We start from the raw sequence: 10,176 nt of genomic DNA on the forward strand, positions 1-10,176 counted from the left end.
ACGTCTTGAATTTTTTAGATTTTCCAACAATTTTGAATTTCATCTATTCAATTTTGCTATAAATGCATAAAGATTCACAGGCTGGTAATTGACAGTAGTGCTGGGCAAAATAGCATTTGAAATAGAAAATAGTTTATTTTATTTTTAAAGCATACCTGTAATCGTGCAAATAAATTATTTTACTTATAAGAAAAAGTTCCTGAAATACTATTGAAAAATGGTATATTTAAATTTATATTTAAATGTATATAATTTTAATTAATAATATATATAATATATTATTAAAATATATATTATAATTCATATAATATTTAAAAATAGTATTTTATTTGAAACATATTGAAAATAGTGAGACTTTTTTTGCAGGACTACGTAAAATAGTATTTCCAATAGTAAACAGTAACATTTCTAATTTGTTGTTACGTGCAATGTTATTAGGACATTGTCGTCTGTTTATCAACATACAGGAAGAGGTCCAAACCGTATCAGGATAGCAAAGACTAACAATAAGATAAGACTAGGATAACAAAGATTTTAACGCTTAAATTATAACCTATAATTAGACTGCGGATGTTTATGCAATTTGCCATTTTTCCGGACGAATTTGAAGAGAACCTCGAATAAAATAAAATCATATTTTCCTTTCTAGAACTGAAAAAAACTAAAATTGTACTAAATTCTGTCATGTTCTATATCCTAGCATTTTTTTTAATTTTCAAGAGCCTTAAATACATAAAGATCCATAATATCAACTCTTTGCTCAACTTATTTTCATTGTAAGGAAACATTGAAATATTTTATTTCATGTACCTGGTTAGCAAAATAAAAATATTTTGTTTGCCGCGATTCTCCGTTCTATTTAAAGTAGTATTTTATTTGAACCACATTAAAGTATACTATTGGGCAGAGCTGGGGAAAATAGTATTTTAAATAGTAAATACTAAATAATCCTATTTATTTTGAAGTATGCGTACAACTTCGAAAATAAAATATTTTAATTGATGTAGATAGTAACTTTTGAAAATAAAATAATTTACTTAAGAGAGGCAGTAACTTTTGAAAATAGTATTGTATTTGAAGAATACATTGCAAATATTTGTATTTTCTCTTTATTTTTAATTTTAATTATAAATATTATCGCTGAGAATAATAGAATGTTTTATATTAAATAGAAATAGAGAAATATAAATATTCTATTTTGAGGTTCAGATTGTTCAAATAGAAATATTTTATTTTCGAAATTGTATATCTCATTTAAAATACTATTTTCTTTCGGCAAAATAAAATCTAAAATATTACGTGAAGTATTCGTTTCTCTGCTATTGGGTTATAAATAAAGAAAATACTGTTGGGTTGGAACGAGAGTTCTAAGCGCGTTTGTAAATTAAAATTGAAAGCTAAAATTCATATGTGTATTCATAGATTGATTCAATAACACATTTTCCATTCTGTTCTATTTACTTTTTGACATTTTCGAGATAACTTCTCGTGTCATTGAATAAATCTATGAACAAATACCTGAATTTGATCTTCGATTCTTAATTTGAAAACGCTACGAACGTTCTTTCCAACCGAATACATTTCAAATAGCATTTGAAATATTTTCTCTCGAAATTTCGCCGAGGTCTGATTCCAGTGGACTGCGATTTACTCACAAAGCACGGTGGACATCGGTCGAAATCCCGAGGCGATCCTGACGTCACTAGATGCACATATCGAACAGAGTCAATTAGCGAGTGGAAAAAGGCACCCTGACGCAGACGAGTGGATGACTAGCAGCAGACTGAGGTGCAAGGATCCCGAAGTATTAATCAACAGTGGGGGGGGATATAATTTATCTTTCGCAAGAAAAAAGAGCGTGGCGAGCTTTGCCTTGGTTCGGTTTTCGGGGACCCCTGCGCGCTCCCCACGCCCAATTTCTTTTCACCGTTTCTCGGGGCCCGCCACTTGTCTACCACCTCCGACCTGTTCAAGGGTTCGTCCGGCTGTATAAAAGCAGAGGATCTTCTTGGTATCTCATCAGTCGCAAAACAACGACGAACCAACTCCACTAACGCAGCACCATGAACGCCAAGGTGAGCACAGCGTTTGTACCTCTTCGACTAGCGGAACGGTCCTGCGGATCAGTCTTTGCCGAGGATCAGGACCGGCCGCTGGTACCATTTTCTATCTCGAAGGGTTTTCAACCCTTTCGATAAAAGTGTATATAGTTCGACCAGTTTCTGCTTCAACTCGCAAACTTATTTTTTCTTTTATAAAACCAACGATCGGCTCTCGGTACCATTTTTGTGACGTTTTCGGTTCTTGTGTTGAATTATTTGCTTATGCTTCGTTTGGAATAGTAGTTACTATTTTTCAATCTGATATTATCGATTTTTCTACTGAATAGTATTTTTGTGAATTCGTAAAGACGAGTAGTCCGGTTTATTTGACTAAATTACTGCTACGTTGGCTTGAACAAATGGTAACAAACATGTTTGAGAAATAGTTTTGTTGAAACTGGTTCGAGAAATGAATTTCTGAAGTGAACATTATCGTTTAGTACCGGTTCTAACAGTTCACAATAAGCTAAATTATAAAAGATCAGCATATTCAATATCACTGTTCTTTAAGTAAAAATATGATTGTTTTAAAAATTATTGTTTTAACACTACCATAGCAAGAATTGCTACAGTTTCCCTTTATTTGTGACAAATACCGAACTCAAAAATCTGTACCATTTCTATTCTGAAATTTAAATTCAGTGTCACTTATTCTCTAAGTAAAAATATCATTGTTTTAAAAATTATTGTTTTAACGCTACCATAGCAATAATTGCTACAGTTTTTCCTTTATTTGTGGCAAATATCGAACTCAAAAATCTGTACTATGTCTATTCTGAAATTTAAATATTTGTTTCACATAATCGTGTTCTAAAAGATTTCTTAACCTTTTCACAATTCAATTCGACATTTTTCGGAACACAGTCGTTAATTAAACCAGTATATATATTTTATAATAAATAAAGATCGCGTACATAACAGTTTATACATCAGTGAACAGCAAATAACAATCAGTAAATGAAATTAAAAGGAAAGAAAATTTTTTCAATGGCATATTTGGTCTTTTAGAAATGTTTTCAATATCTGGTGCCTTGTGTGAAATAGCTACTCTCGTTTCCACTTCTATATTTGTTTCCTTTCTTATTATTATTCTTTACTCTCTTATTATTATTCGTTTCCCCTCTTATTATTTTTTTAATATTGAAAAACCAAGCTCAAGGGAAACATTGAAAATGGTAATAAAATTTTAAGCGTTTTAATTCTTCGCTGATTTCCAAGTTCTGAGGTAGGCAAAATGGCGTCGTTAACATTACACCTACTATGGTAAAATGGTTGGTTTTATGTTTTCCAATTATCGAAATTATAAAAATTCATTTCAGGACAATAGTGGAACAAATTTTCTTGTCCTAGCATTTGTTATATTAAAAATTTCAGACGAGCTCAATACATTTCTTTGCCATTTTTATAAGGCGACATTTTCTAGATACGGTTTATTTCATTTCATTAATTTCAATTCACTTATGGAAAATAGTAGAATACATTTCTTTGTCCAAGCATTTGTTATACTAAAAATTGCAGACAAGCTCAATAAATTTAATCAAATTTGCCATTTTTATAAGGCGACATTTACCAGATACTGTCTATTTCATTTCATTAATTTCAATTCATTTATGGAAAATAGTATTATAGAATAAATTTCTTTGTTCAAGCATTTGTTATATTAAAAATTGCAGACGAGCTCAATAAATTTCATCGAAGTTGCCATTTTTATAAGGCGATATTTACTATATAGATACTGTCTATTTTATTTATTTCATTCATTTCAATTCACTTATGGAAAACAGTAGAATAAATTTCTTTGTTCAAGCATTTGTATTAAAAATTGCAGCCATCTCAAAAATTTCATCAAGTTTGCCATTTTTATATGGCAACATTTTCTAGATACTGTTGACTTCATTTCATTAATATCAATGCATTCATGGATAATAGCGGAACAAACTTCTTTGTCCAAGCATTTGTTATATTAAAAATTGCAGACTGGCTCAATAAATTCCATCAAATTTACCATTTTTATAAGACAACATTTACTGTCAGATTCCGTTACGTCCTGGGACACTATCCCCGAGGATCGTAGCAAAGGCTGGTCATTAAAAAATATCCGTAAAATTCTGTTGCAGCTTTTATTAGTCGTCGCCTTCGCGGCAGTAGCTTTCGCCGCCGATGAGCCCGCGAAACCCGAAACCGCCGAGGAGAAGCCGAAGGAAAAGCGTGGAGTGTACGGCCTGGGCTATGGCGGATACAGCGGATACAGCGGATACGGTGGATACGGTGGATACAACGGATACAGCGGATACGGATTGGACTCTGGTTTGGGACTGTCCGCGTACTCCAGCTATCCTTCCATCGGCATCAGCCACGGTGTTTCGACGGTGTTGACCAAGGAAGTGCCCGTTGCCGTGCCTCATCCAGTCGCAGTCCCTGTTGAGAAGCACGTCCCAGTAGCAGTCAAGGTACAGAAACGTTTGTCTGAACGTGAAAATGCGCCGGGTAAAGGTCTTTGCCCACTAGACGCCTCCTCTGCCTACCTGCGCCATCGCTCCGTCCCCGTTTTGGGTTTCTTCTGTGTATTTCAATGGGATTGCGCCTGCTATACCTGCAATGGCGCCATATACCTGCAGGCGCAGGTATAGTAGGCGCAGTCCCATTGAAATACACAGAAGAAACCCAAAACGGGGACGGAGCGATGGCGCAGGTAGGCAGAGGAGGCGTCTAGTGGGAAAAGACCCTAAGAGAGTGAACGGGCCACTTTCGATCTCGTCGGAATCGTGTCGCGTGAAATCGTTAATGACCTAATCCTTCCCCCGAGCTCCGTGCTCCACGGAGAAGCGAAACGAAACCTGATGTGCGAGAATATGGGAACCGTGTCTCGGTCTATGTATATGTAGAATCACGCTCTGTTTATCGCCGAGTATCCGTTCGCGATCGTCGCACGCCGCAGCCGTGCCTTCGTCATCATCGATCGCTAATTAGCGTTCCAATGCGAACGGGTGTGCGATTTCGTAAGACGGGATCGTTACAGCACGCGCGCTGTGTTTTCTAGGAAATCTCTCTGAACCGCGGTCAACACCGTGAGAAATCAGTGTCTTTCATTGAAATGTCCAATGCTTCTCGATATTACGATCTCTTACCTCACATAGCTAGTTGTGGCGTCGATCATTCACGTGGAGGTCGTAGAGTCAGCGATCTAGAATACCCCGTTTGAATTATTTCGAGGATTAGAACGTGCTTTTTATAATAAATAGATTTCTGAATCCTGTTTGTTCGACGAGAAAATATCTCGCCTTGTAAAGAGACGGGGTAAATGGAATTGGAAAGTCAATTTTGTTACTGAATTTATTAATTGGAACATGTTGGCCAGGCTTAGACCAAGTTTGTAAATTTTTTAAGTATTTTTAAATAATCATTAATATATTTGTGCAATAATAAATTTTATTCTGCATAAACATCCACGTCTAGTGAAAGCACTTCCATCATTCTGGAGGTACGTGTAGTTGTCCGGACCATAGACCATTGCGAAGTGGAATAGCCCTTTTATTATCAAAGACTTGCATTTATGCAATTACAAACAAATTCGAATTTTAAACGATCTAGTGATTCTTGACCGACCCTGTATAAATGGCACTTTGTGCCTTGTGCCTTGTACTAGTATACTGTATGGAAACCTGAGGGACCATCGAAGTTATTCAGACGGATTTTAGAAAATTAGGACATGACGTCCCAAGCAGACCTGTTTAGCAGATAGCCAGGGAAAAACCTCAAATTTTTCCAAATTTCCATGTGATGTATTTGGTTCGTGTCGAGATTCCACAATGCTTATAAGTACACTCAAGTGTCAGTCGCTATTCCCATCAACACCTGAACGTGGGACCTCGGGATTTGCGCTTGCCTCTCTACTATCAGATTTTTAGCTTCCCTTCGCACGAGAAGAATATGTGACAGCAGTTGACTAGCAGCGGTAGTAGGAGTAATGTGACGTCACGTGTAGACCTCCTCGTGCAAGAGAGTCGCTAGAGGAGAGCCACATTTAGTGATAGAGGGAGAAGCGTTAAGCTACACATCCCCTCTCCTTTGACGTGAAGTGATCTACCTAGTTGAATGTACCAATAACCTAATGTAAAGTTAGAATCCGAAGGGTAGAGTAGCACAGCCAGCCTGGATATTGTTTACAGGAATCAGGAGGATCATTTAACGCAGTCGATCGTGTCGTTTAGGTACCCAGTGCTAGGTATAGGTACTCGGTTGTACATCTTCCCTCTGCTTTCAGATGAAGTGACCTATCTGATTAAAAGTATCAATAAGTAGAGTTAGGATCAGAAGGGCAGAATAGCACAGCAACCAAAGAATCAAGAATCACAGGAGGATCATCTAACGCCGTCGATTGTGTTGTTTAGGTAGCCAGTGCTAGGTATAGGTATCTCAGTTGCACATATGCTCTTTCCTTCCTTCAGTTGGAGTGACCTACCTAGTTAAATGTACCAGTAACCTAATATAGAATTAGGATCCGAAGGACAGAGTAGTAGATCCAGCCTGGACATTGTTTACAGGAATCAGGAGGATCATCTAACGCCGTCGATCGTGTCGTTTAGGTACCCAGTGCTAGGCATAGGTACTCAGTTGCACATCTTCCCTCTGTTTTCAGTTGAAGTGACCTATCTGATTAAATGTACCAATAAGTAGAGTTAGGATCAGAAGGGCAGAATAGCACAGCAAGCAAAAAAGGATCAAGAATCAGGAGGACCCTCTAACGGTTGCGGATTATGTTGTTTAGGTACCCAGTACTATGTATAGGTACTCAGTTGCACATCTTGCCTCTGCTTTCAGTTGAAGTGACCTATCTGATTAAATGTACCAATAAGTAGAGTTAGGATCAGAAGGGCAGAATAGCACAGCAACCAAAGGATCAAGAATCAGGAGGACCCTCTAACGGTTGCGGATTATGTTGTTTAGGTACCCAGTACTATGTATAGGTACTCAGTTGCACATCTTCCCTCTGCTTTCAGTTGAAGTGACCTATCTGATTAAATGTACCAATAAGTAGAGTTAGGATCAGAAGGGCAGAATAGCACAGCAACCAAAGAATCAAGAATCAGGAGGACCATCTAACGCCGTCGATTGTGTTGTTTAGGTACCCAGTGCTAGGTATAGGTACTCGGTTGTACATCTTCCCTCTCCTTTCAGTTGAAGTGACCTATCTGATTAAATGTACCAATAAGTAGAGTTAGGATCAGCAGGGCAGAATAGCACAGCAACCAAAAAAGGATCAAGAATCAGGAGGACCCTCTAACGGTTGCGGATTATGTTGTTTAGGTACCCAGTACTATGTATAGGTACTCAGTTGCACATCTTCCCTCTGCTTTCAGTTGAAGTGACCTATCTGATTAAATGTACCAATAAGTAGAGTTAGGATCAGCAGGGCAGAATAGCACAGCAACCAAAGGATCAAGAATCAGGAGGACCCTCTAACGGTTGCGGATTGTGTTGTAGGTACCAGTCGCAGTGCCGGTCGACCGCCCGTACCCCGTGCACGTCCCGAAGCCGTACCCAGTTGAGGTGACGAAGCACGTCCCAGTGCCCGTGGACAGGCCAGTGCCGTACCCAGTCAGCGTACCAGTGAAGGTTGCAGTGCCAGCTCCGTACCCCGTGAAGGTTGCCCAGCCCATCGCCGTCCCCTACGTGAAGCACGTCCCAGTCCCAGTGGCGCAGCCGGTCGTCGTTGAGAAGCAGTACCCCGGCTGGTCGTCTGGCTACTCGTCTGGCTACTCCTCCTGGTAAACGGCAAACAACTTGATCGCGAACTGTTCTCGAGGGAGCCAATCTGAGGGGGGCCAGGAGCAGCGCAACACATCGCGGCGAAACGACGGACGGACGGATCGTCAAGACCACCGACAGAGAAAGTTCCTGAAACGACGCCACGCAATCCTCATTGAGAGCAAGAGCGACCTTCGCCGACGATCCGACCGACCGCCCGCCGGACACCATCACGTTCACCCTTCACTCGCCTCTCTTTCCGCCTGTTCTTTTTCTTACCTCGTCTGATCTCTTGGTCAGTCACTCACGGACAACCCGCGCCATCCCAAGATTGGCTCCCCTTGAGCGACGGGGCTAACGGATCAGCCCCGAACAACACCCGGCCCTCGCCACCGGTGTCCTCGAGAAACCGATCGCACCGACCTCCGACGAGAGCCGTGAAAACCAATTGGATCGAGCGTCTCGCTACTGTGACATTAGTCGTAATTTTTTTCTACCGGCGTAATTGTTTGATATGTGTTTTTTTTTGTTGTACGTAACTCGACGCGCGTCTTACAACACTGAAATAAAGATATCTTTTTTCGTACGAAAATAACTGGTTTACCTTTACTCCCGCCTGATTTATCCGCCGACGAAAATTGGAGCAACGTTGCGAAACCTTCACCGCAACCTTCCCACCGTTATCCTTGAACACTTTCGGGGGGGGGGGGGGGGCGGCTACCGTGAGACGGATCACTTCACTGCACCGAGAAGTAGCAAGACATTGAAACGAAATCGGGTCAATGCAGGTTACACACCTTTCGTACGTCTCCTTCGGCTTTGCCGGTATTTCGGAGGAGGGCACAGTGGTCCGACCGGACGACCTAGCAGATCGTGAAGATTTTAATATTGTTTGGAAGTTTTTAAAGGCTAACAAGGTAAGTCTTCGGAGTCGTTTTGTCGTCGTAAAAATTAAAGGCCACCTTGATTTTTTACAGAATAAACATACTTTAACTTTTGTTTACTGCATTTAAGGAATATAGTGGAATAAATTTCCTTGTCCAAACATTTGTTATATTAAAAATTGCAGACGAGCTCAATAAATTTTTATAAGGTAACATTTACCAGATACTCTGTGTTCATTTCATTCATTTCAATTCATTTATGGAAATAAGTGGAATAACTTTCCTTGTCCAAGCATTTGTTACATTAAAAATTGCAGACAAGCGCAATAAATTTCATCAAATTTGCCATTTTTATAAGACGACGTTTGATAGATCCTGATTATTTTATTTAATTAATTACAATTCATTTATGGAAAATAGTGGAATAAATTTCCTTGTCCAAGCATTTGTTACATTAAAAATTGCAGACAAGCGCAATAAATTTCAACAATTTTTCCATTTTTATAAGGCAACATTTACCAGATACTGTTCATTTAATTTCAGTCATTCAATTCATTTATGAAAAGTAGTGAAATAAATTTCCTTGTCCAAGAATTTATTATATTAAAAATTACAGATCATTTAACTTTTGTTTAAAACTTTATTACGTCTCAATATTGGAACTGCATTTAAGGAATAAAATGAAATAAATTATAATATCTTGTTCAAATATTTGTTATATTGAAAATTACAGACTAGCTCAATAAATGTAATTAGACCTGCCATTTTTATAGGGCAACATTTATACCACAGATACTGTTCATTTCCTTAATTTCAATTCATTTATGGAAAAACTGGAATAAATCTCAAAACTCCTCGTCTCATTTATTATATTAAAAATTACAGATCAGTAAATTTAACTTTTGTTTAAAACATTATTTTATCTCAATATCGAAATAACCTAAAAAATCATGTTCAGTTTTCAAATAAACAATCCATAATGGTATTCATAAAATGTTGATTTTTAAATGTTCAAATTATAATTTTTATTCACTTTTATTAATATCGACGTTCTCTAAGATTGCCACCGAACAAACAAACACACAAACAAGAAAGCGAGCTAATAAAAACGTGGTAACAATATGGTTTCTGTGAGGGTGTCGGCTCATTTTTCAAATAAACAATAATCCATAACAGTATTCATGAATGTTGATTTTTAAATGCTTGTCCAAATTATAATTTTTATTCAATTTTATTATTGTAATATCGAGGTTCTCTAAAACAATATGGTTCCTGTAAGAGAGAGTGTTGGCTCATTTTTTAAATAAACAACAATCCATAATAGTATTGATAAAATGTTGATTTTTAAATGCTTGTTCAAATTATAATTTTTATTCAATTTTATTATTGTAATATCGAGGTTCTCTAAAACAATATGGTTCCTGTAAGAGAGAGTGTTGGCT

The 10,176-nt window shown here is 37.9% G+C and overlaps 1 protein-coding gene across 1 annotated transcript; it reads left to right on the forward strand.

The window, feature by feature from the left end:
- The first annotated feature begins 1,924 nt into the window (after nucleotides 1-1,924).
- Nucleotides 1,925-8,445, forward strand: LOC143218289 (uncharacterized). Its single transcript, XM_076443410.1, has 3 exons — nucleotides 1,925-2,075; nucleotides 4,220-4,552; nucleotides 7,587-8,445. Exons 1-3 carry the CDS (start codon nucleotides 2,064-2,066, stop codon nucleotides 7,872-7,874), a joined length of 633 nt encoding a protein of 210 aa, XP_076299525.1. The 5' UTR covers nucleotides 1,925-2,063; the 3' UTR covers nucleotides 7,875-8,445.
- Nucleotides 8,446-10,176: the final 1,731 nt, after the last annotated feature.

The sequence above is a fragment of the Lasioglossum baleicum genome, chromosome 19, assembly GCF_051020765.1.
Source record: "Lasioglossum baleicum chromosome 19, iyLasBale1, whole genome shotgun sequence".
NCBI lineage: Eukaryota > Metazoa > Arthropoda > Insecta > Hymenoptera > Halictidae > Lasioglossum > Lasioglossum baleicum.